This window comes from Delphinus delphis, chromosome 5 (assembly GCF_949987515.2).
Source record: "Delphinus delphis chromosome 5, mDelDel1.2, whole genome shotgun sequence".
In the NCBI taxonomy this organism is placed as follows: Eukaryota; Metazoa; Chordata; class Mammalia; order Artiodactyla; family Delphinidae; genus Delphinus; species Delphinus delphis.
The window spans coordinates 42,926,071-42,953,887 of NC_082687.1; the positions used below are offsets into that span (position 1 = coordinate 42,926,071).

The 27,817-nt window shown below is 36.8% G+C and overlaps 1 protein-coding gene across 2 annotated transcripts in view; it reads right to left on the reverse strand.

Moving 5' to 3' along the window:
- The window catches only part of CFAP299 (cilia and flagella associated protein 299), a 625,888-nt gene that overhangs the window by 374,824 nt on the left and 223,247 nt on the right, over positions 1-27,817 (reverse strand). For both annotated transcript variants that reach the window (XM_060011681.1, XM_060011680.1), the window contains exon 3: positions 9,103-9,193. In XM_060011681.1, coding sequence (XP_059867664.1) covers positions 9,103-9,193 — 91 coding nt within the window. The remainder of the gene's footprint in view (positions 1-9,102; positions 9,194-27,817) is intronic.

The window sequence follows — 27,817 nt, forward strand, 5'->3', positions numbered from 1 at the left end:
CCCTTGTATATTATTTGCCATCTTTCCCTTGTTGTTTTCAATAATTTTTCTTTGTCTTTAATTTTTGTCAATTTGATTACTATGTGTCTCAGTGTGTTTCTCCTTGGTTTACCCTGCCTGGAACTCTCTGCCCTTCCTAGACTTGGGTAGCTATTTCCTTTCCCATGTTAGGGAAATTTTCTACTATAATCTCTTCAAATATTCTCTTGGGTCCTTTCTCTCTCTCTTCTCCTTCTGGGACTCCTTTAATGTGAATGTTGTTGTGTTTAATGTTGTCCCAGAGGTCTCTTAGGCTGTCTTTATTTCTTTTCATTCTTTTTACTTTATTGTGTTCTGCAGCCGTGAATTCCACCATTCTGTCTTCCAGGTCACTTAACCGTTCTTCTGCCTCAGTTCTGCTATTGATTCCTTCTAGTGTAGTTTTCATTTCAGTTACTGTTTTGTCATCTCTGTTTGTTTGTTCTTTAATTCTTCTAGGTGTTTGTTAAACATTTCTTGCATCTTTTCAATCTTTGCTTCCATTCTTTTTCTGAGGTCCTGGATCATCTTCACTATCAGTTTTCTGAATTCTTTTTCTGGAAGGTTGCCTATCTCCACTTCATTTAGTTGTTTTTCTGGGGTTTTATCTTGTTCCTTTATCTGGGACATAGCCTTCTGCCTTTTCATCTTGTCTATCTTTCTGTGAATGTGGGTTTTTTTTCCACAGGCTGCAGGATTGTAATTCTTCTTGCTTCTGCTGTCTGCCCTCTGGTGGATGAGGCTATCTAAGAGGCTTGAGCAAGTTTCCTGATGGGAGGGACTGGTCCACATTATTAAATACTTGTCATGTATCATGCAGTGTGCCAAATGTTTAACCTTTATTTTCTTTTCAATACTCAATCATTATTAAGATGAGGGTACCCTTTTAATCTCTACATTAAAGAGCAGGACATTGTGGTTTAGGGAAAAGTAGCATAGTCCTTTAGAAATTTGTAATACTGGGTAAATAGTAAATCTGGAACTTTAGACTAGTTACTGTCTACTGCAAGTTCTATGCTCTTAGCCACTGAACTACACTAAATCCTCTAAAGCCAGGATCATACTTCTCTTCCCATAAATAAAATTATCATCAGCTGTTTATATGCTCCATTGAATCCCCCAAACAGAAATGCATAAACAGTATTCAAAACTTCCTCTCACAATTTCCTTATCAAAAAAACAAAGTTATCTCCTGAATTACACAAACCCATCCTTTCCCACCACTCATTCTGTCATTTCTTTATCCCAGCCTTTTATTATCTATCTGAAATGTTACAGTGGCCTCTCAGTTGATCTCCCTGTCTCATATCTCATCTCCTATCTCTACAGACACGTGCTTTTCCTTACATCCTGTCCCCGATGTACTCTTAAAATACACATTGGATCACATGGACCATTTGTCTAAATTCTTTCATGGACAGCCATCATCTTCAGGGCATTACCCACGCTACTGAGCACAGCACAACAGAGCCCTCCGAGCTGGCTGTCACCCACCACTTTGGCTTTCTTGCCACATCTCCCACATTTATTTGAGACATATTTACAAGGTAGAGTTGACCAGGTTTGGTCACCAACTGGGTGTGATAACTGAGGAATAGAAGAGGAACAGAAATTTGATTTAGCTATAGATTAAATGTAAGTATCTGAGGTATAGCAATGTGGAGATAAACATTGGAATAGAGTTTAGATCTTCTTCTCCAGCTCTCTACTTAACATCTCAACAACTTCTTTCGTCAAAGACAACTCAAACTCAGTATGTCCAAAATCAGACCCATGATCTCTGTACCCCATTCCCCATCTTTCACTGCCCCATGTCTCAAAGAGTAGCAGCACCTACTATCCAGCTGTGAAGGCCAATTATCCATGGCCACTCCCTTTGCCTCAGCTCCCTCCTTAGCCATATCCTAACTGTCACCAATTCCTACCCACTTTACCTTCTAAATAACTCTCAAATCTTCTTTATCTTCCCTATCATCTTCCTGGTCCAGGCTACCATCTCATCTTCTCTTATCAGATCTTGCAATGCATTTATTGCATTGCAAAAGATAAAGCATCTGCTTTATGCTTTCTATAAATTATTCTCTATATTGATAGCACACTGATCTTTTTTGTCTAAAACTCTGACCATATCATCTCTCAACCTACTTAAATGCAATCAGATCTTTTTGTGTTTTGCATTCATAGCACTTATCACAGTTGCAATTTTGCTTTATCTGTATGTTTACTTGATCATACACTTTCTTTTCCAAGCAACTCTAAGCTCTGTAAGGCACTTGCCATCCACTGTATCCCCAGAAGCTCATATAATGCCTTGTACAGAACCAGTTATCACCATTTGCTAAATAAGTGAATAAATTAATAAATAGATGGACAACAAAGAGCTAAGCCTCTGTAGCAAGAAGCATACAGTTAGTGAGTTCATGGGTCTGGGTGATTCACCAAGGGAAAATGTGTATAGTGGAAGAGATGCAGGTCAAATGGAGGTATATGGTGGTCAGCCCAAGAAAGAGACTGAGATCAAAATCAGAAGAAAATTGGAAAACTATAAGATAATCATGTCACAGACACCAAGATAGGAGAGAAAAAAAGATTAATCAACTATATAAAAAACTCAGAGCAGTTTAGAAAGAAATTGGATACTACTGTCTCAGAAGAACTCATTTTACCTCTTCACTCTGTTGTCTATCTAGTCTTTTCTTTATACAATCAACACATCTTGACCTCAAATATTTTCCTTAGTCTCTATCATGAACATGAAATGCCCTCAGGATGTAACATCTTCATTCAAGCATCCTCTGTAATTCAACCATTTCTATTAAGACATTTCTGGAAATTGTAAAAAAAAATTTCCCTTTAATCCCACTCTTATTTAAATATTTAATTATTTAACATTTCCACTGATTTTTCTGAGAAAATGCATTTTGCACTATCTCATATGTTCACACAATGTGTTCAGTTCTCTGTGAATTTTTTAATGTCCACTAGCATCACTATGATTTGCCTCTGATCTGAGTTTCTGGATATCTAGAACCAGGCTTGTTTAACGTGCTTTCCCAAGCACTTGTTATAAACATACACTTAATAAATGGGTCATTGTGGTGGCAGTGTTAAACACTTCATAGCATGAGCAATAAGAAAACTACACTTTCCCAGGAAACAATAAATCTGCTTACCAATGAGAAGAAAATGGTTAGTCATTTTAGTCTTTTAAAAAGTTTTAAATCTGAAATACATGAGTCATGAGGTAGAAATGTTTTCTTACATGAATAGCTCACATTTAAAATAAAATTAAATAGTTATATTACTAGGAAAAAATACTTATTGTAGCTGTCATTTGAAGTACTACACAATTAATCCTTTCAAACATTTTTGTACATGAATTACACATAAGGCTCAATGTTTTGTCTAAACAAAATGCATGGAGCATCATAGTAATTTAAAACAGAGTATTTTGGAAAAGATGTAAAAAAAGAAATGTGTGCTTATACATACATATATATATATGCTTATATATAGTGCTTGTATATGTGTGTATATATGTGTATATATACATATTCATATATTATACATACACATTATTTTGTATATATTATATACAAAATTCAGAGGCAATCATGAAATAATACTAATTCTTGAATTAAACTGAGTTACCTCTGGCTTACTACAAGCTTCTTAAAAACGGACTTATCTAAACAATATCTATATCTAGAACATCTGACCCACTGAGCCACTGAAAGCTTTAAAGGAAGTACATTTGCAAGAATTTTTATTCTTTAAATAGCAGCTATATAAATTTCTAATTTTCATAAAACCCTATTCTCTCCCAGGGCATAGCCCAAGACTACACACCCAAGCAGCAGCTTTGTGGGAATGGTATAAATGTATATAATAAGCAAATAATCCTATAACTTGCACATTGAAAATATTAGGGTGGAGGCCCCTGGAGATGAGGGGGCAGAAAGGCGTGCTGTTTTCCTAAGCTCCAGGCTCTATAGCAGAGTAAATTCAAAGCCTAAGTGGAGAAAACTAATAAATCACATTTGCAATTAGTTGACCAGAGGGAGAAAGAGGACACTCAGAACAAGATCCAATTACACTAAATAGCATTTGAAACCTGGGATCACCAAACTTAAAAATAAAATAAAAAGTTATGAGTGTGGGAAAGTAAATCTAATCTTCTTCTAACTTCCTAGCTACATTTAAAGAAAATTACCTAGGAAAATTGCTATGAAATTAGCCTTCAAACCTTATTAGGCCATGCAGGTCAAGTCAACTACGTCAGTTCTAAAACTCTAACATAATTTTTTCTCGTATGTACCTTCAATAAGATGAAACAAAAAGAGTAGCAAATGTGCCTCTGGGTTGAAGTTCTCCATTTATTTTGACCCTACACATTATGTAGAGAAATCTCAATGCTCAGGAAATAGTCATTTCCCTCAGAGAGTTCAGACCTCATAAAATTCACATGTAATTTCTGCTGACAGTAAATTAATATAGATTCAAATCTCATGAATATTGTATATTTTATAGGACTACTTTTAAAAAAGCATATCCAGTTAGTAAATGGATTTTAAAGTAAGCCCATGATCCTTATAATTAGATCTTTCTAAAATATATTGTATTCTGTTGTAAAGTGTTTGCTCTAAAACTATTTGGAGTCTTCATTAAGACAAGACTAGGACATACAAAATTAAGCCTTAAATGCCACCCTTGATACAATGATATGTAGTCTGCTGATTATAATAGTATCACAAATTCAAAGGCCCAAATAAATGACCATATGTTATTTTCAAAGTCAGCAAGCAAGCTATAAATCTAAAAAAGACGCTTGTTTCCAAATCAATGACAACCTACCCAACATTAAATGACTTAAAAAAAGTTAAATTTATGATATTTTCTAAGGGGAAAAAAACCATAACGATGTAATTAAAGGTCATTTGGAGCAGCAATGTAGAAAAAAAAATAGATAAACTCACAGCAGAGCTATCTCATCTTCCCATATCTAAATCCATCAACCTATTTGGCAGATGTGCCTATATACTCTTTCTTCCCTCCTGCTAGTGGCTTCTGCCCCTCTCAAAGACAAACCCTTTCCTGGTGCTCTGAATCCCAGCAAAGATCCCCTTTGTTCACTGTGCCATCAATATCCCTCTCTCTACTGGGTCATTCCCGTTAACATAAACTTGGTTAATATTATCCATCTTAAAACAAACTTTCTAGACCCCCAGCCCTGTACCAGCTGTCATTCAAGATCTATGTTAGACTTCACTGCAAAAATCCTCAAAAACAGTTGACCTCCTTATCTTCACTTACACACTTTCTTCTTTTCTATACATACTCCAATGAGACATTTAACCACAGCCCTCCACTGAAGCAGCCCTCATCAACATACTCAATGATACTTACTTAGCCAAAAACAATAGCAAACTTTTCATCATTTGTATGTCCCCGCTCCCCGCTCCAAAAGATATGTTGAGATCTTAACACTTGGTACCTGTGAAAATAACCTTATTTGGAAATAGGCTCTTTGTAGGTATAACGGAATTAATATTAAGTTGTATTCAACCAGGGGAGGGGGTGCTAATGCAATGACTGGTGCCTTTATAAGAAAAGAAGACAGAGATACAGATACATAAGGAGAATGCCATGTGATGATGGAGGCAGAGGTTAGAGTGATGTCTCTACAAACCAAAGAACACCAATGACTCTCAGACACACCAGAAGCTAAGGGAAAGGCATGGAATAGAGTCTCCCCTAGATGCTTCAGAACGGTTCTGCTGACACCTTGACTTCAGATTTCTGGCCTCCAGAAGAACTGTGAGAGAACTAATTTCTGTTGTTTCAAGCCACTCAGTTTGTGATAACTTGTTATGGCAGCCATGAGAAACTAACAGATCATCTTATTTAACCTCTCAGCAGCATTTGACATGGTGAGCATTCCTGCCTTTGAAATTTTTTTCTTTTCCCATGTCTATATCATGGCTCTCACCTGATTTTTCTCCTACCTGTTACTTAGCTAGTTCTTTCACACATTTCAGACCTCTAAATGTTGCAGTGTCCTAAAAATCTGTCATAGAACCTCACTCTTTCTACCCACACTCTCTGCCTGGTAAACTTTTGCAAACCCATGACTTTACATACCATTTAGATGTTGATAGCTTTCAGATTTATATCCTAGCCAAAACTTCTCCCAAGTTCCAAACCAATATATGTAAGTAACCAATCAACTTCTCCACTTGGATATCTAATAGGCATCACAAAATTAATATAGCCCAAACAGAGCTATTTCATTATTGATTCCTGAAATAAGTTTCCCTGTCACAGTAAGTGCCACCATCATCCCCACCTGTTCAAACTAAAAACCTAGAAGTCATCCTAATTTCCTCTTTTTAATATTCCACATCCAATCCAACAGTGAGTCCTGTCTGCTTTGCCTCCAAAACATAGACACAATTCAGTAACTTCCCTCCATCTCAACTACAACCATGATGCCTTGAGAGTTTCATCTCTTGCTGGTTGATTACAAGAGCTCCCTAACTTATCTCCTTGCTTCTGGCTCTACATTTCTTTACCACATTCTTCTACCCCACACAGCAACAATGAGATCAATCTTTCTAAAGTGTAAACCAGATCGGGTCACTTCTCTGCTAAAGATCATCTGTCCATCAACTTTCTATCACAATAATAAAAGAATAAATATAAAAATTTAAAAAAGATAAAATCAAAATTCCTTAAAACCTACATTATCTGGCTGCTGACCTCCTCTCTGATCTCATCTGATTTTCTAATTCCCTTCAATAGCTGCCTTCCAGCCATTCTGGTCTTCTTACCATCTCTTGAATATGCCATGATTGCTGTTATCGCAGGAGATTTTAATACATGTTCCTTCTTCTTGGGATATTTCTCCCTCTCAAATATTTATCTCTTTGGGGTATCTCACCCTTCAAATTCCATGGCTATCTTCCTCATTTCATTCAAGTCTCAACAGATGTCACCTCTTTAAAGTAATTTTTCCTGTATACAGTAGATAAAGCAACCAACCATTGTCTATTCAATCTCTCTATATTCCATATTCTAATTCTATGTTCTTCATAGCACCTATCCAGAGCTGAAATTAATTGTTCCATTTTTATTTTGTTTACTAATTTTTTATCTCCCTCTCTAAAATATAAACAGTTTAAGGTCATAGATTCAGCAGTGCCCCAGTGTCCCAGCGACTAAAACAGTTCCAGGCTTGAGCAGGTACACAAGAAATATATGTTGAGTGATTGGAAAATGGATGGGAGTTGGCCAAGAAAATACACAGGTGTATCATTTAGGAGGCTGTTACAGTAATATATTTAAGATATGATGGGTGTTTGAATCTAGATAAATGGTATTTGAGATGGTGAAAAGTGAAGCGATTTGACACATTTAGAAGAACTTAGTGGCTCATTCAACATGGGTGAAAGAGAATAAAGAGTTTATTATGGGACTTCCCCGGCAGGCCAGTGGTTAAGACTTCACCTCCAATGGAGGGGGTGCAGGTTCCATCCCTAGTCAGGGAGCTAGATCCCACATGCCTCGTGGCCAAAAAACCAAAACATAAAAAACAGAAGCAATATTGTAACAAATTCAATAAAGACTTAAAAAAAAGAAAGTTTATTATAACTGACATCTGATCTGGGTAAATGAGTGGATGATGCCATCATTCATTTTTAAAGGAAATACCAATAGGATAGAAAGGTTAAAAAGACATTTTTGAGAGGAAGTATACCATTGCAGTAAAAAAAACATGGGCCTAGCGTCTCTAAAGTTGTTTGTGTTTGTTGATGCTACTGTTTAACCATGGGCCATTTTTTTTTCAACCCTAAGAAACCTTATTTCTATCCTTCCTATGAATGAAATTTGTTCTTGTCAATTTTTTTTCTTTCAAATGTGCATGTTCCCAAATACAACAGATCCTTTTTCAGTTCTTATCCTGCTTGATCACTGATGATCGTTTGTTCCTTCTTGAAAGTCCTTACCATGGATTCCTATGTCACCACATTTTTCTGCCTTTCTTCCTACCTTTCTATCTTCTCCTTCTATTAATGATCAGATAAATTCCAAACTTTTCTGTTGTGACTGACTAGTCTAGTCCCCACCCATATTTCCAACCTCACTCAGCCCACTTCCACCAAGAAACTTTCCCTGCTTTCAAGTCCAGGATCATTCTATACAATTCTCTAACGAAGGCATGATTTCTTTTTCTTTCTGAAGAACATTGAGGATTTTATCTGCATGTGAAATTTTCAAGGGACATGATAGTGAGAAAAATGCCAACTTTTTTATTGAGAAAACTTTGGTAAAAATAGACATCCTTATAACATATTTTTCTGTTGCTCTAAATTTTTCATTGTACTACTTCTGATTATTTTTCTGTAATTCACTATTACAGTTTCAGCAGGAATATTTGTCTATCTTTATCCTTAACTTGGAACATTTTGAGACTTAAAGAAGACTGTTATCACCAATATTATATTAGCAAGCATGAAAGCAAATATTCCAAATAATATTAGCAATTTTAAATATTTGATCTAGCACATATTTTAATAAAGCAAGAGCATGCTCTCCTTGTATGATTCAAAATCATATCTCTCCATTATGTGGTTTCTATCACACCTCCTCAGATAGGACGATAGGATGACTATAGGGGTAGCACAAATCAGGTAGGTAGGGGAAAACATTGGGGATGAATGGATGACATGATTTGGAGAAGTGTAGTAGGAGCTTGGGTTGAAAAGAACCATGAAGTTTCAACATAGGAGTAGCACAGAGTTGGAGATGACAACCAGTCTGCCAAATACAGACATTTTCCCCACAACAGATACACAGAATACTACTAATATTTTTCACCATTTGGCTACTTCTACAGATGTAAATTGGAATAATTTTTTTTACCTATATTCTTATAATATATAAATAATAAAGAGCTATATTACATCCCTCATGAATTACCTTTCAGAGACAGTAGTAAAAATTATGTTATTAACTAACTATATATTATATACTAACTGTGCCTTTAAGGTATACATTTTTAGCCTTTGAATGAAATGTACTCACGCTCACTATTCCATTGCGATTGTCTTCTTCTCTCACTGCCAGAGCCTTCAGAAAATTATCATGCAGGTCTTTACCAGCACTTGTTAATGTCCTATAAAAAGCAGGTCTTCAGTTATAATATATTAGATAAACAAATATGTTGAAAATACCCTGGGTACAAAAAACAATGCTTGTTTATTCCAAGTGACAATCCCTTTAACACTAAAACTATATATACACATTATAGAAAATCATTATAAACCATAAACAATTATTATAATCTATTAGATACTTCAATTTAATTTCAAACAGTTATACAGTCTTTATTTACAAATAATTGGAATCAAGTTTATAAATAATATCAATACTGACACCAGATACAGTTAATTCCATTTATGTGCCCATATTATTCTTTTTATCATGCCATGAAAATTCAATATATTTATTCCCCTCACTACAAAAAATAATTTTAAATTGCCTGTAATTTAAGTACAATTTATTAATTTAATATAAGAACACTAAAATATTAGCCACTTAAGCCAATTCAGTTACTGGAACAGAGCACTGTTTTAGTTTTATGAGTGGAGATAATCAAGGCAAGACAGGAAACTAGGTTATCTTTGCCAGATAAAAGAAAGCATTAGAGAGAAGAGGGGAAGATGGCGGAAGAGTAAGACATGGAGATCACCTTCCTCCCCACAGATACACCGGAAATACATCTACACGAGGAACAACTCCTACAGAAAACCTACTGAACGCTGGCAGAAAACCTCAAACCTCCCAAAAGGCAAGAAACTCTCCACGTACCTGGGTAGGGCAAAAGAAAAAAGAATAAACACAGCCAAAAGGATAGGGACGGGACCTGCACCAGTGGGGGGGGAGCTGTGAAGGAGGAAAGGTTTCCACACACTAGGAGGGCCCTTCGCTGGCGGAGACTGCGGGTGGCAGAGGGGGAAGCTTCGGGGCCGCGGAGGAGAGCACAGCAACAGGGGTGCGGAGGGCAAAGCGGGGAGATTCCCACACAGAGGATCGGTGCCGACCAGCACTCACCAGCCCGAGAGGCTTCTCTGCTCACCCGCCAGGGCGGGCGGGGCTGGGAGCTGAGGCTCAGGCTTCGGAGGTCGGAACCCAGGGAGACGACTGGGGTTGGCGGCGTGAACACAGCCTGCAGGGGGTTAGTGCACTGCGGCTAGCCGGGAGGGAGTCCGGGAAAACGTCTGGAGCTGCATAAGAGGCAAGAGACTTTTTCTTCCCTCTTTGTTTCCTGGTGCACGAGGAGAGGGGATTAAGAGCCCTGCTTAAAGAAGCTCCAGAGACGGGCGCGAGCCGCGGCCAAAAGCGCGGACCCCAGAGAGGGGCATGAGACGCTAAGGCTGCTACTGCCGCCACCAAGAAGCCTGTGTGCGAGCACAGGTCACTATCCACACCTCCCCTCCCGGGGAGCCTGTGCATCCCGCCACTGCCAGGGTCCCGAGATCCAGGGACAACTTCCCCAGGAGAACGCACAGCGCGCCTCAGGCTGGTACAACGTCATGCCGGCCTCTGCCGCCGCAGGCCCGCCCCACACTCCATGCCCCTCCCTCCCCTCCCTCCCCCCGGCCTGAGTGAGCCAGAGCCCCCAAAGCAGCTGCTCCTTTAACCTCGTCCTGTCTGAGCGAAGAACAGACGCCCTCCGGCGACCTACACACAGAGGCGGGGCCAAATCCAAAGCTGAGGCCCTGGCAGCTGTGAGACCAAAGAAGAGAAAGGGATATCTCTCCCAGCAGCCTCAGAAGCAGCGGATTAAAGCTCCACAATCAACTTGATGTACCCTGCATCTGTGGAATAACTGAATAGACAACAAATCATCCCAAATTGAGGAGGTGGACTTTGAGAGCAAGATTTATGATTTTTTCCCCTTTTCCTCTTTTTGTGAGTGTGTAGGTGTATGCTACTGTGTGAGATTTTGTCTGTATAGCTTTGCTTCCACCATTTGTCCGAGGGTTCTATCCGTCCATTTTTTTTTTTTAATTTTCTTTTCTTAACAATTATTTTTTATTTTAATAACTTTATTATATTTTACCTTTTTTTACTTTATCTTCTTTCTTTCTTTTTTCCTTCCTTCCCTCCTTCCTTCCTTCTTTCCCTCTCCCTCCCTCTTTTCTTTCTTTCCTTCTATCTTTCCTTCTATCTTTCTTTCTTTCTTTCTACATCTACTAATTCTTTCTTTCTACTTTTTCTCTCTTTTATTCTGAGCCGTGTGGATGAAAGGCTCTTGGTGCTGCAGCCAGGAGTCAGTGCTGTACCTCTGAGGTGGGAGAGCCATCTTCAGGACACTGGTCCACAAGAGACCTCCCAGCTCCACATAATATCAAATGGCGAAAATCTCCCAGAGATCTCCATCTCAACACCAGCACCCAGATTCACTCAACAACCAGCAAGATACACTGCTGGACACCCTATGCCAAACAACTAGCAAGACAGGAACACAACCCCACCAATTAGCAGAGAGGCTGCCTAAAATCATAATAAGTCCACAGACACCCCAAAATACACCACCAGACGTGGACCTGCCCACCAGAAAGACAAGATCCAGCCTCACCCACCAGAACACAGGCACTAGCCCCCTCCACCAGGAAGTCTACACAACCCATTGAACCAACCTTAGCCACTGGGGACAGAGACCAAGAACAGCGGGAACTACGAACCTGCAGCCTGCAAAAAGGAGACCCCAAACACAGTAAGATAAGAAAAATGAGAAGACAGAAAAACACACAGCAGGTGAAGGAGGAAGATAAAAACCCACCAGACCTAACAATTCAAGAGGAAATAGGCAGTCTACCTGAAAAAGAATTCAGAATAATGATAGTAAAGATGATCCAAAATCCTGGAAATAGAATAGACAAAATGCAAGAAACATTTAACAAGGACCTAGAAGAACTAAAGATGAAACAAACAATGATGAACAACACAATAAATGAAATGAAAAATACTCTAGATGGGATCACTAGCAGAATAACTGAGGCAGAAGAACAGATAAGTGACCTGGAAGATAAAATAATGGAAATAACTACTGCAGAGCAGAATAAAGAAAAAAGAATGAAAAGAACTGAAGACAGTCTCAGAGAACTCTGGGACAACATTAAACGCACCAACATTTGAATTATAGGGGTTCCAGAAGAAGAAGAGAAAAAGAAAGGGACTGAGAAAATATTTGAAGAGATTATAGTTGAAAACTTCCCTAATATGGGAAAGAAAATAGTTAATCAACTCCTGGAAGCACAGAGAGTCCCATACAGGATAAATCCAAGGAGAAATATGACAAGACACATATTAATCAAACTATCAAAAATTAAATACAAAAAAAAATATTAAAAGCAGCAAGGGAAAAACAAAAAATAACACACAAGGGAATCCCTGAAATGGTTAACAGCTGATCTTTCAGCAGAAACTCTGCAAGCCAGAAGGGAGAGGCAGGACATATTTAAAGTGATGAAGGAGAAAAACCTGCAACCAAGATTACTCTACCCAGCAAGGATCTCATTCAGATTCGATGGAGAAATTAAAACCTTTACAGACAAGCAAAAGCTGAGAGAGTTCAGCACCACCAAACCAGCTTAACAACAAATGCTAAAGGAACTTCTCTAGGCAACAAACACAAGAGAAAAAGACCTACAATAACGAACCTAAAACAATTAAGAAAATGGGAATGGGAACATACATATCGATAATTACCTTAAATATACATAGACTAAATGCTCCCACCAAAAGACACAGATTAGCTGAATGGATACAAAAACAAGACCCATATATATGTTGTCTACAAGAGACCCACTTCAGACCTAGAGACACATACAGACTGAAAGTAAGGGGATGGAAAAAGATATTCCATGCAAATGAAAACCAAAAGAAAGCTGGAGTAGCAATTCTCATATCAGACAAAATAGACATTAATATAAAGACTATTAGAAGAGACAAAGAAGGAACTACTTAATGATCAAGTGATCAATCCAAGAAGAAGATATAACAATTGTAAATATTTATGCACCCAACATAGGAGCACCTCAATACATAAGGCAAATACTAACAGCCATAAAAGGGGAAATCGACAGTAACACATTCATAGTAGTGGACTTTAACAGCCCACTTTCACCAATGGACAGATCATCCAACATGAAAATAAATAAGGAAACACAAGCTTTAAATGATACATTAAACAAGATGGACTTAATTGATATTTATAGGACATTCCATCCAAAAACAACAGAATACACATTTTTCTCAAGTGCTCATGGAACATTCTCCAGGATAGGGAGAAGACTCAAATCAATAGAATTAGAAGTAAAAAAGAGAAGTAACAACTGACACTGCAGAAATACAAAAGATCATGAGAGATTACTACAAGCAACTCTATGCCAATAAAATGGACAACCTGGAAGAAATGGACAAATTCTTAGAAAAGCAAAACCTGCCAAGGCTGAATCAGGAAGAAACAGAAAATATGAACAGACCAATCACGAGCACTGAAATTGAAACTGTGATTAAAAATCTTCCAACAAACACAAGCCCAGGACCAGATGGATTCACATGCGAATTCTTTCAAACATTTAGAGAAGAGCTAACACCTATCCTTCTCAAACTCTTCCAAAATATAGCAGAGGGAGGAACACTCCCAAACTCATTCTACGAGGCCACCATCACCCTGATACCAAAACCAGACAAGGATGTCACAAAGAAAGAAAACTACAGGCCAATATCAATGATGAACATAGATGCAAAAATCCTCAACAAAATACTAACAAACAGAATCCAACAGCACATTAAAAGGATCATACAACATGATCAAGTGGGGTTTATACCAGGAATGCAAGGATTCTTCAATATATGCAAATCAATCAACATGATATCCCATATTAACAAATTGAAGGAGAAAAACCATATGATCATCTCAATAGATGCAGAGAAAGCTTTTGACAAAATTCAACACCAATTTATGTAAAAAACCCTGCAGAAAGTAGGCATAGGGGGAACTTTCCTCAACATAATAAAGGCCATATATGACAAACCCACAGCCAACATCGTCCTCAATGGTGAAAAACTGAAAGCATTTCAGTTTAAGATCAGGAAGAAGACAAGGTTGCCCACTCTCACCACTCTTATTCAACATAGTTTTGGAAGTTTTAGCCACAGCAATCAGAGAAGAAAAGGAAATAAAAGGAATCCAAATTGGAAAAGAAGAAGTAAAGCTGTCACTATTTGCAGATGACATGTTACTATACATAGAGAATCCTAAAGATGCTACCAGAAAACTACTAGAGCTAATCAATGAATTTGGTAAAGTAGCAGGATACAAAATTAATGCACAGAAATCTCTTGCATTCCTATACACTAATGATGAAAAATTTGAAAGTGAAATCAAGAAAACACTCCCATTTACCATTGCAACAAAAAGAATAAAATATCTAGGAATAAACCTACCTAAGGAGACAAAAGACCTGTATCCAGAAAATTATAGGACACTGATGAAAGAAATTAAAGATGTTACAAATAGATGGAGAGATATACCATGTTCTTGGATTGGAAGAGTCAACATTGTGAAAATGACTCTACTACCCAAAACAATCTACCGATTCAATGCAACCCTATCAAACTACCAATGGCATTTTTCACAGAACTAGAACAAAAAATTTCACAATTTGTATGGAAACACAAAAGACCCCGAATAGCCAAAGCAATCTTGAGAACGAAAAACGGAGCTGGAGGAATCAGGCTCCCTGACTTCAGACTATACTACAAAGCTACAGTAATCAAGACAGTATGGTACTGGCAGAAAAACAGAAAGATAGATCAATGGAACAGGATAGAAAGCCCAGAGATAAACCCACGCACATATGGTCACCTTATCTTTGATAAAGGAGGCAGGAATGTACAGTGGAGAAAGGACAGCCTCTCCAATAAGTGGTGCTGGGAAAACTGGACAGCTACATGTAAAAGTATGAGATTAGATCACTCCCCAACACCATACACAAAAATAAGCCCAAAATGGATTAAAAACCTAAATGTAAGGCCAGAAACTATCAAACCCTTAAAAGAAATCATAGGCAGAACACTCTATGACATAAATCACAGCAAGATCCTTTTTGACCCACCTCCTAGAGAAATGGAAATAAAAACAAAAATAAACAAATGGGATCTAATGAAACTTCAAAGCTTTTGCAAGGCAAAGGAAACATACACAAGACCAAAAGACAACCCTCAGAATGGGAGAAAGTATTTGCAAATGAAGCAAGTGACAAAGGATTAATCTCCAAAATTTATAAGCAGCTCATGCAGCTCAATAACAAAAAAACAAACAATCCAATCCAAAAATGGGCAGAAGACTTAAATAGACATTTCTGCAAAGAAGATATACAGACTGCCAACAAACACATGAAAGAATGCTCAACATCATTAATCATTAGAGAAATGCAAATCAAAACTAGAATGAGATATCATCTCACACCAGTCAGAATGGCCATCATCAAAAAATCTTGAAACAATAAATGCTGGAGAGGGTTTGGAGAAAAGGGAACACTCTTGCACTGCTGGTGGGAATGTGAATTGGTTCAGCCACTATGGAGAACAGTATGGAGGTTCCTTAAAAAACTAAAAATAGAACTACCATATGACCCAGCAATCCCACTACTGGGCATATACCCTGAGAAAACCATAATTCAAAAAGAGTCATGTACCAAAATGTTCATTGCAGCTCTATTTACAATAGCCCAGAGATGGAAGCAACCTAAGTGTCCATCATCGGATGAATGGATAAAGAAGATGTGGCACATATATACAATGGAATATTACTCAGCCATAAAAAGAAACGAAATTGAGCTATTTTTAATGAGGTGGATAGACCTAAAATGTGTCATACAGAGTGAAGTAAGTCAGAAAGAGAAAGACAAATACCGTATGCTAACACATATATATGGAATTTAAGGGGAAAAAATGTCACGAAGAACCTAGGGGTAAGACAGGAATAAAGACACACACTTACTAGAGAATGGACTTGAGGATATGGGGAGGTGGAAGGGTAAGCTGTGACAAAGCGAGAGAGAGGCATGGACATATATATACTACCAAGCGTAAAATAAATAGCTAGTGGGAAGCAGCCGCATAGCACAGGGAGATCAGCTTGGTGCTTTGTGACCGCCTGGAGGGGTGGGATAGGGAGTTGGGAGGGAGGGAGATGCAAGAGTGAAGAGATATGGGAACATATGTATATGTGTAACTGATTCACTTTGTTATAAAGCAGAAACTAACACACCATTGTAAAGCAATTATACTCCAATATAAATATGTAATAAAAAAAAGAAAAGAAAGCATTAAGAATTCAAGAGAGAAATGACTTTCTTTGGAAATAAATTTTAAAGAAAATTTATCACAGTGATCTTGATCAAGCAACACTGAACCACAAAATAAAGAGTGCGTTCAAGAGTGATTTGAGAATTAATAAGCATTTCTTTATTTAGCAATTTTCTATATATTCAACAAACATTTCTATTGCATGTCTATTATGTACCAGGAACAGTACTAGGGACAAAGATAAATGAGACATAATTCCTGCTTTCAAGTTGCCTGTGGTCTGATGGAGGTGAACAGATACAGGAACATTATAATATCATACCATGTGATAAGTGTAATAATAGAGATATGGATGGATATTGAATCATAAGAGAAATACCTTACCTATTCAAGGAAAAGTCACTTAATCTTTTTTTTTCACACACAAACTGTATTTTATTTTTACAAGAGATAAATAAGTCACTTAATCTTAAGTTTTAAAGCCATCGTTGAACTAAGTGTTAAAAGATGAGACAGCATTAGCCAGTTTGGGGGTGAGGGTGGTGGGAGACGGAAAGAGTTTTGAGTAACTTCAAAGGAATTAAAGAACAGAGATGAAAAACTGCCAGGTGCCCTTGGGTAACTGCAAAACAGTCAGAAAGTAAGCACAGGAAGTGAAGGAGAAACCATACAATATTAATAAAAGCTAATATTTTTACAGACATACTGTTGTAAATATTTAGTTAAGGCCACTCAGCTAATCGGAGCAGACCTGTTTTCAAACTCAGGCAGTCTGGTTCCAAAACTGATTCTCATAACCATTAGGCCATGCTGCCTTTCCAGGAAGGCCTTGTATGCTACATTAAGGAGCTTGAGCCTTATCTTGTAGGAGATGTTGAATCACAAGTGTCGTATGCAAGGAAATAAGATGGTCAATTTTGTGTTTCAGTAATAGTATCCAGGCATTGTGATAAACATAGCATGGAGGAGAGCCACAATGGAAAGATTAATTAGGGAGCTTTAGTAAGAGATGATGAAGACCTGAGTTAAAGCAGTGGTGGTAAAAATAAGAGGGGATAGATTAAGGAAATATTTAAAAGGGAAGTAGACCTGGTGATTTCTTTTTGTGAAGAGTTCAAGATTACTACCAGGTTTCTTTAAATCAATATAGGCATGTACAATATGTAACCTACTGATAATTTTGTTGAACTATAAATTCAACTCGTTAAGTTGATCACAGTTTGTCAGCTTTTCCTTTTCTAGTTTTATGTGCCTTGGCTTATAGTATCAATATCAACTAATACTCAAAATATCTAAATATACATAAACTACTCATTGGTACCAATGCAGAGAATCAGATATTTGAGAAATTTCTCAATTTATTGTGCTATTCAAAATTGAGTCTTCCATATTATAATACACCTATGCACTGCTCTGACATTAAATCTCCAAAATATCAAATTTATTTTGTCAGAAGCTTGCCCAGAAAACATGTATTTTTTCTCCATTGCTCACAGGTTAATCTTTTCATCACTGGTCAGTTTCTACCTAATTTCCTGCTTATGGTCTATATTTAAAACCAGAACGAGTTAGAAATTCTTTGTGAAGTTTGAACAGAGAATTAGTTTTACAAGTGTATCAATCAGGACTGGTTAGGTTATACTATAGTAACAAGTGGCCCAAATGTCTGTGGTTTATAATTACAAAGGATTATTTCTCAATAATGCCATGCATCAATAGCAGGTTGATTGTGGCTCTTCATCTTGAAGGGATGAACTGGGAGGCTCATGAAATAGCCTCTATCTGAAACATCTTTGGTTATTGTGCAGAGGGAACATGGTCACATGCTGGCTCTTAGAGCATCTGCTTGTAAGAGACTCATGTCACGTCCACTCACATTTGATTGGCCAAAGCAAGTGCCATGCCTGAAATCAATGGGATGGAAAAGTATAATACTGCCCAGGGAAGAGTAGCAAATATCTGTAAACAGTATCCTATGTACCCCTTGCTTCTATAGCATAACCAAACAAAGGCTGAGAGTAGATAGCTCAGTAAACAAGAGCAATAAAGAAAACAATTTCTGAGTAAAATTTAAAGGTATACAAAATGTGTTAAATAATGTGGTTCATTGCAATTTAACCAAATAAAGATGCTTTTGTAAATTAAGATCACTAATCTTAGCTCCAAAGCAGAATGTTTTCCCACAGACCCATAAAACTTCTAAAAATTATGGTTGAAGGAATGAAATAGACTGGTATGTGGTCTTCTGTGATAGTCATAAACACCTGTTGGTTTTGCCTCCCTGACATCCCTTCCCACTTTTGATAACAGAACCTAATTTTTATTTGGAAAATGGTCCCTCCCACTTGCTATGCTTTGTTAACACAGTCATTTAAGGTACCCACTCACTCACAACTCTTACCTCCCAAATCCCAGCGAATGAATATGCCTCAAGCTTAACCAATATCACTTAACCTCAAGAGAACTTACATCATAAACAGAGAGACACAAGGATGAAAAGCAACTGGAATTGTAGTGATTGTCCTTAATTCCTACTACATAACCTCATCATTCAACTTTTTCTTCAAATCTATGATAACCAGTGCTCCTCCAATAAATCTCATTTTTTTATTTAGTTCATTAGAATTGGTTTCTATTGCTCACAACCAAAACCTATAATTGACATGATGGTTATCTAGCTAAGATACTGCAGAGCTCCTAAAGGTTTCCATATAGTAAGTCTACTCTCCACTCCTCCCACCTCCCCAAATACACCTGACTTTGCTGTAAATCTTTAGAACATTACAGATAAGTTAAAGTCCAATTTGATCACCAACTCCTGCCTCAAAACACCAAAGGTAACCATCATTATCATTTCTGCATGCATCCTTCAAGGTTATTGTCTATTGTTTACGTATATACTTGTGTACCCATAAAAGCATATATAGTATCATTTGGTGAGTTGTTCATTTTATCACATATTTTTCAACTTACTGTTTTGTTGCATTGTTGTCATTGTTCCTGGGAGTAGATGTTTATGAGAGTGCCAAGGAAGATCAAAATTATTCCCAAGTTTATCAGACATGAAAAGTCAGAATAATAGATTTCTAGGTAGCATTCACTAGCAGGGAAGGAACTCCTAATATTCTGCCAGGCCTAGCTCACTTGCAAACAGCTGAGGCTTTTAGCAGGTATCTGGGCAGGGCAGGAAAAGGAAATAATTGCAGTAGAATTTTTGCTGTCCCTGGACACTTACTTTGACCCACACTGTTTTCCCTTTTTCCTTAAAAATAAAACCCTGGTTTTCACCTGAGCATGTAGCTTCCTGGAATAAAGACTACATTTTCTAGGCTTTTTTGCAGGTACTCATGCCCATATGACTAACTTTTGCACAATGGTATCCAAGTGAAAATTACATACAACTTCTGTACTTAAAGGGGGTGGGTGCCATTTTGCCTGTAGTTGGAATGCCATATAATGACTGTTGCTCCAGCTGCCATCTTGACTTAAGTGAGAGGCCACTGTTACGGAGAAACAAGAGAATGAAGGAGAATCCCTGGCACCCTGGAGGACCAACCCAGCCTTGATTGACACCATCTGGACATCTGGAATATGAGACTAAAAAGGGTTTATATTTGGTTTCAGCCACTGTCATTTTAGGTTTTTCTATTATTTTTAACTAAACTTAATCTAAACAGATACATTCACCATATGAAATTGCTCACCCTTCCGACAAAGATGGTGTTGTGGGATTGGCTTGGTGATCAAACTAGACTTTAACCTTATCCGTAATATTCTGAGGATATCACAGGAGACTGTATTACTTATCTAATTAAAATGAATTGTTTTTTAAATAGTCAAAATGTTAAGTATTTTAAATGGAAGCATGAGATAATGGAAATTAAGCTGAAATATAAGATGGGACATCAGTCTTTAATTCTTATCCATTTACCAACTGATTAGTCCAAGTCATCATGTTTTTCTGAACCTGGATTTCACAATGGGCTAAATAATCTCTAAGCCCCCTAGCAGTTGTACAACTTGTAATGTAAAATGATCATACTCTATCATCAATCACCAAACATCATTAATTTATAATCAGCTTAAGAAATGTGACTGTCACACTGACAATACATTAAGAGCATATTGTTCAAGTCTTACATACACAGAGTTACATCATTTCTTATAACCTCTATGAGGAAGATAAAAGTATTTTTGTTCTATAAACTGGGAACAGAGAGAATATGGTCTATAACCCCTAAGCTATTTGCAGCAGAGTAAAACAAATTATATAAATAATCAATTATTATAGCATGCTACATCTGAGAACCTGAAACTTCTCAGCAAGGAGAAATATTGGAAAAGAAAGGTAATACCGAGGGTGTGGTAAGGAATTCTTAAATCTTTAACATGCATTACTCTTACTTAACTAGATTTATTTAACAGTCAGTGACCTGAGAAACCTTGCTTAAGTAAATATTACAAAAGGAGTTACTTCCTCAAGAAGTGAAGTAGTTCTGTTACAAAATCTGAGGGCTATAAGTTTTATAAAGGCAAATACTCCATCTTTGTTTACACTCCACCACACTTTCAAAATGGCATAAAAATCATATGGATGAGTTAAATTTTACCAACCTTGTTTAATCATTAGCTAAACATATTTATATAATTCTACATGAATGACTAAATATATTCTTAATCCTCAAAAATTAGGCTACTGGCTTTATGGTTTAATTACGTTGCTTATATATCCCACATTCACATTTCATGTTTCTAGAATTTACATTCAACTCATTAGCACTTGTTTCAATATGTAATTCAACCTCTCTGTGCCTCAGTTTCTTTAAAAGGATTTTTAGTAACTCAGTTTGGAAAAATTAAATGGAGAGTATAGTAAAAAATAGTAAATGAGTAAAAAATTTATTATAAAAACTCTATAATATTATCTTCTAAAGAAACAAGCACACTTTTTATGAAAAAGTAGTTTTCATAAACAGCTTTATTTCCCATGATGAGTTTACTGACAAAACTATTTGTATGTATGTGTATTTGTATGGTCTCAAATAATATAATTTTGATTTTTTAGAGGCCAAAATGGAAAAAATTGTTTGCAAAGTTGATAAAATATATATATAATTTTAGTTAAACAATGTGTGAATTTTTAGATAAGTCATTTGAGTGTCTGAGTATGAAATCGGGAGATATGTTTTTATAGTCCTTTATCATAGGGCATCTGTTGCTTTGTTAGAGAGTGATGATCTTGCACATTTATTCCAGGACAACATGATACCTTTTGTTTTGTCCTTTACATAAATTAGGAGGAAAAAAATCTTATTTTTCCCCCAATAAAATGTTTTATGAATATTTTTAAATTGGTAAATCACATTTCTTTTCTTCACATTTCTTTTCTTAATTTGTCATTGTATATTTGCTCTGTATTAATTAGCTCAGGCTGCCATAGTAAAATACCATAGTATTTTATTATGCCCACAGACTGGATGGCTTCAATAACAGAAATTTATTTATCACAGTTCTGGACATTGGAAGTCTGAGGTCAGGGTACCAGCATGTTCTGTTTCTCTTTAGCTTGCAGCTGGCTGCCTTCTCACTGTGTCCTCACACAGCAGAGAGAGAACAAGAGCAAACTCTCTGGTATTTCTTCTTATATGAGCACTAAACCCATCACGAAGGCCCCACCATCATAATCTCATCTAAACCCAACTGCCTGCCAAAGGCCAGTCTCCAAATACCATCCCACTGGGGGTTAGGGTTTCAGCATATGAATTTGGCAGGGTGGGAGTGGGATGAGAGGTGCACACAATTCTATTCATAGCATATTCTTTCTCCCTTCAGAACTCGTTTCCCACATTTTATTTTTTCTTGCAATATTCTGTCTTGCTTGCCTTATCACTTCTTTGGTACAATTTTTTTTTTGGGGGGGGGCACACCGGCCCCTCACTGTTGTGGTCTCCCCCATTGCGGGGCACAGGCTCCAGACACGCAGGCTCAGTGGCCATGGCTCACAGGCCCAGCCGTTCCGTGGCACGTGGGATCCTCCCGGACCGGGGCACGAACCCACGTCCCCTGCATCGGCAGGCGGACTCTCAACCACTGCGCCATCAGGGAAGCCCGGTACAACTTTGATATTTCAAATTTTCTTTTATCATGTGGGATAACTTTGCAAGTTTTTACCTCTTGAGATATGCTAGATTAAGTTACTGCAGTAAGCTATTTGTTCCTCTCCAGCTATCCTTAGCAAGGTGCAAACAATTTCAAGCCAGATAACCACAGAAAAATTCCAAATGCCTGACCATAGGAATTTGCCTCAAATAGCATAGAGAAAAATTTCCTTTTCCTTATCTTGAATGTGAATTTAGATGAAAATAATACATGCATTATAGGACTATTTTAACTTTTATATGTGTGGAATATAACTAACATACATAAAAGCAGCATAAAACTTTGTTAATCTGTTATGACAAAGTCAACCCCTGTAGCTCAACACTTAGTCAAGAAATAGAACAATGATGACACTCCAGGACCTCCGCTTATTCCTTCCTGCTCACAACTCCATCTCCCACCACCATCATCACCACAGGTAACCACTTTCTTACTCTTATGAAATCCACTCCCATGCTTTTCCCTTATCTGTCTTCAACTTTCATGATCATCATTACCTTTTATCACTTAAGTATGTATCCTCAAACAATATAGTTTAATTTGCCTGTTTTTGAACTTTCTAAAATGGGATCATGAAGTGTGTATTTTTAACATACTGTTTCTTTCATTAATATTTTTGATGTACATTTTTGCATACATGCTGATGCATGGGGCTGTACCTCACTTACACTGAATTCTTTTACATGAATATACAATTATTTATTTATCCTTTTTATTAACATAGACCACAAAGTTGTTTCTCATTTGGGTGTATTATAAACATGCTGCTAGAATTTCCTGTACATGTGTCCTGAGCATAAATTTCTCTAAGATATGTAGCTAGCAATGGAACAGCTGTGTTGTAGGATATTTGTAACTTTAACTTTACAAAATAATGCCAGCTTCTTTCCAAAATGGTTGAACCAATTTACACTCCTACTACCAGAACATGAGAGTTCTTTTTGCTCCATATCATTCCCAAAATGTTGCATTTTAGGACTTTTTAATATTAAGCAACTCAGTGTATTTGTACTAGTATCTCATCATGTCTTTAATTTGCATTTCCCTGATTACTTTTATGTTTTGTATGTACATACTTTTATGTCTGATTTGTATGTCCTCTGAATACCAGAATGAATACCAGAAATTGTGTAGAAGGAAAAAAGCAACCAGTGAACAATTTCAAGTCCTTTCCTTTGAGCATAAATCTACCTTTAATACTGGAGGGGTGATTTTTTGAAGATCCAAGAGGAAAAATATAGTGGAGCTAAATCCAATGTGTGATTTTTGAGTCTCCTGTCTTTTCGTGTAAGCTATTCTGGTGGCTTTTCTTTTCTTAAAATATAATTGAAACAGTGTTCCTTAGCAGTCAAATCAGTCAGGAATACATTTGGAGACACTTAAGGTTTAGGAACTTTTATACCATATACTGTGATTCCCACAGAATTTCCAGGAGGTCATCAATTTATATTCTAATAAATTTCAGAAAAGGAGACTACTTGAGAAATGAGATTCATTTATTGGTGAGAAGGAATGAGAATCAAATTTCCATTAAGAAGATGAATGGCACCACCTTCCCCACACTTTTCTGTGTGAAAGAGTTTTTAAATTATCAAATGTACAGTAAAGCTATCAACATCTCTGGGAAAAAACTTCAACTGTCAGAAGCACACAGACGAAAGACAAGAAGTGCTAACATGCACACTGGACAGCTGTTTCTTTTCATTTTCTATTTTGAGAAAAACCCAAGTGGGAGTCCTGAAAAATCTGTGGTATCTTACATCAGTCAAACTCCACTTTGCCTGGATGAAAATTTGTGCTTTTTCTTGAGGGAACGAAATGGTTTGGCTTCTGTGTGAGAAAGTGTCAATGAACTCCTCATTTTTTGGTACATTTGGCAAGTTTCTCTAATTACTTCTTAAATATGGTAGGTTAAGATGTTCTCACACTTTGAGGAGAAAAGAAGTTGCTTAGAGAGAAAATAAATGCTCGTAGTTTCTGAACGTGTTTGCTTTTATTCTGTAAACACATTAATATATAACTTTGCTTTTACCCTCCTCTGGGAGGGAGCTAAATCTTTTATCTGTTTTGAAGTATATTCCCTCATCTTCTGGTTATATTTATACAGTAAAGCCAGTGAGAAAATAGAAAGCAAGGAAAGTAACCCCTGGTTTGATATGCTTGCCTCCAAACTCCTGTCTGTGGGAATCAGCCTTATTGCTCCATAGAACGCTGAGGTTGTCATGCACATGAGGCTTTAGAAAGCTGGTCTTGAGGCTCAACATCTTTATGCTAAATAGCCAGTCTTTATGTGTGTGTCTCTTGTTAATAATTTTTGAAAGATTCTATATAAAGAGGAAGACAGTTTGATGCAATGAAATTCCAGGGGGCAATTCCTCACCAGAGAAAAGCAGTCTAAGCAGAAGCCCACACTGCATTTCTCAACAACTGTATGAGGCAGTAAGGTCTGTCATGTATCGGGAATAGTGGACATATGTGTGCTCAGAGCAGAAGAGTATACAGACGAGGGGGGCGCTGTATGGGAGGAGAGGGGTATCCATGTGGGACCTTGAGGAGAAAGATACCTAAAGAAGGCTGTTAGGAAGGCTTGCTGCCTGATGTCCTCTGTATGAACCCCTGTGTTAGCCCTTTAATAAAAGTTGTCATACTGTGTTGCAAGTCTGACCCTTAGTGATAAAGAGAGTTTAGAAAAGATGGGACAACATTAGAATGAGGAGACAGAAAGAGAGACCTAAACTGCTATGCTAAGGAAGATTCAGCAAAGCTCTAAGTATGTCCTTAAACTAAAGTCAGCAAATAAAGAGTTACAGCCCCCAGAAATGGATCTGCCCTTAATATCCCTGCCATACTCAGTCGCTGAGGGAAAGCAGCCTATGGGAGGTGTGGCCTGGGTGCAAATGCACAATAGGTTTCAAAACCATCTGAAGGGGCCCTCAGTTAATTACACTCCTTATGTGAGGTACATTCTCCTAACAACCACAATCTCCTTTCATCCAAAACAAAAATCCTGAGGTTCAAAATCACCAACACAATAATTCACTTGCTTTATCACGAATAGAGTCTCAAAATAAAATTGCCAATATTATCATCAACAATGTGCTTTGAAAAAACTTTAAGACTTTTTGCAGATCTTTTTTTCCTTAGGGTATATCGCAGTAGAGATGCATGACCACATTACTGTGTTGTAAAGTCACCACACTTGAAAAACATCCCTTCTTTATAGCTATGATCCCAGCTAGATACATAATTAGGTTCATTTATTTAATTTTATTTCACTTTTTAAGCTATTTTAAAAATTGCCTTATAATTATAGAAAATATTCTTAGAATTCTAAAGTCAAATCTACAATTTAGAGATTTAAAGAAGTCTAGCTTGTATCTCTCCCAGTTCCCTCTATCCTGTTCTATTACCTCCCTTCTATATAGATCATCATTTTAAATAAAAGGATTAGCTTTATATTGCCTTTTTAACTGTTATTTTTTTAAATATAAGCATATCTATCTATCATCTAGCTAGCTAGCTCTATATTTATTTTGTAAATAGTAGCATCCTATACTCATTTATCTCAACCTTGCTTTTTCACTTAGCATTATATTCAGGGAATTATGCTATAGCAGTAAGAGACATTTTCACTCCTCTTTTAGTTGCATAGTACTCTATTATAATATAGTCACTTAGCTACTTATGGTCATTTGGGTTGTTCTCTGTTATTTGTTATGACAAATATTGCTTATAGATTTGGGCATAGGTCATTTCATATTTTTTGCCAGTATATTTTTGGAATAAATACCTCGGTGCAGAATTCCTGGTCAAAGAGTGCATGAGTATTTTATTTTGTTAAATATTATCAAATTCTTCTTCAAGGGGTTGGGCTATTTTGCAGTCCTCCCTGTCATTTATAAGAGTACCATTTATAAGTTTCTGCACAGACTCGCCAAAAAAGTATGTTCCAAAGCTTTTAGATTTTTGCTGATTTGATAGGTGAGAAACTATCTCAGTAAACTTTTTGTATTTATCTTATTTTTTAAAAAACGTTAACATATTTTCATATGTTTAGACTATTTGAATTTCTTTTTCTGTGAACTATATGTTGATATCTCATTTTTCTATAATATTCTTGGCCTCTTTTCTTCTTTAAACATGAAGAATTTTAGCTATTCTCTGTGATATGAATTGCAAATATTTTCCCAGTTTTTCATTTGTCATCCTACTCTGCTTAGAGTGCATTTTACCAAGAAAATGTTTTATTTGTGTTAGCAAATTATCAATCTTTCCCTTCCTGACTATGGACTTTGAATCACTTACAAATTATGGAGGAATTCATGTTGTTTTCTTCTAGAACTTGAATGGTTTCTTTTTTTATTTGTTTTAACATTTATATCTCTAATTCCTTGGAATGTACCATAATTGTCTGTGTGATAAATTGATCCACTTCTAACTTTTTCCATTTGCCTATTCCCAACACCATTTATTTAAAAGTCCACCTTTGTTTTTTACACTGATTTGAGATGATGTCTTTATCAAATAATGAATTTCCATATATGCCTGAGTCTATTCCTATGTTTTCTATTTTGCTCAGTTGCTTTGTCTGTTCATACATTAGTACCACAGTAAATTGATTATAGAAACTCTATCTTTTAATATCTGGTAAAGTTACCCCCTCTCACTGCTATTCTTTTTCAGGGTTTTTGTGGATATTCCCACTTATTTGCTTTTTCCAAAGCAAATTATTTTTAATTTTATAATTAAATTGTCTAGTTCCCAAAATCCCTCAAAAACTGATGATAATTTACCAGGATTACTTTAAATTTCTAAATGTCATAACTTATGTTTCTAAAGATGGTTGCAACAATATCCCCCATCTCATGCATTCTTTTTTTATTTTATAACATGAGTTTTGCTCTCTCTCACTAAGAGGTAGAATCTACTCCTCTCTTTGACCTATACAATATAGCAGAAGTGACATTAAGAAATGACATTAAAAAGGCCAGAAAGCTTACACTTCTGCACTTTGGGGAAGCCAGCCACCATGTGTAAGAAGTCCTGCTACTCTGAATCTGTCCTATTATATGAAATCCCAAGCTAGCTACTTGGAGAGTCCACATGAAGAGAGGGAGATGTTTGGCCAGCCCCCAGCCATCCCAGATGAGAAGACATGTAACTGAAGAAGCCATCTTGGATATTCTAGTTCCAACAGATGCCACACAGAGTAAAGATAAGCTATCCCCACCAAAATATGCCCAAATTGCAGAAT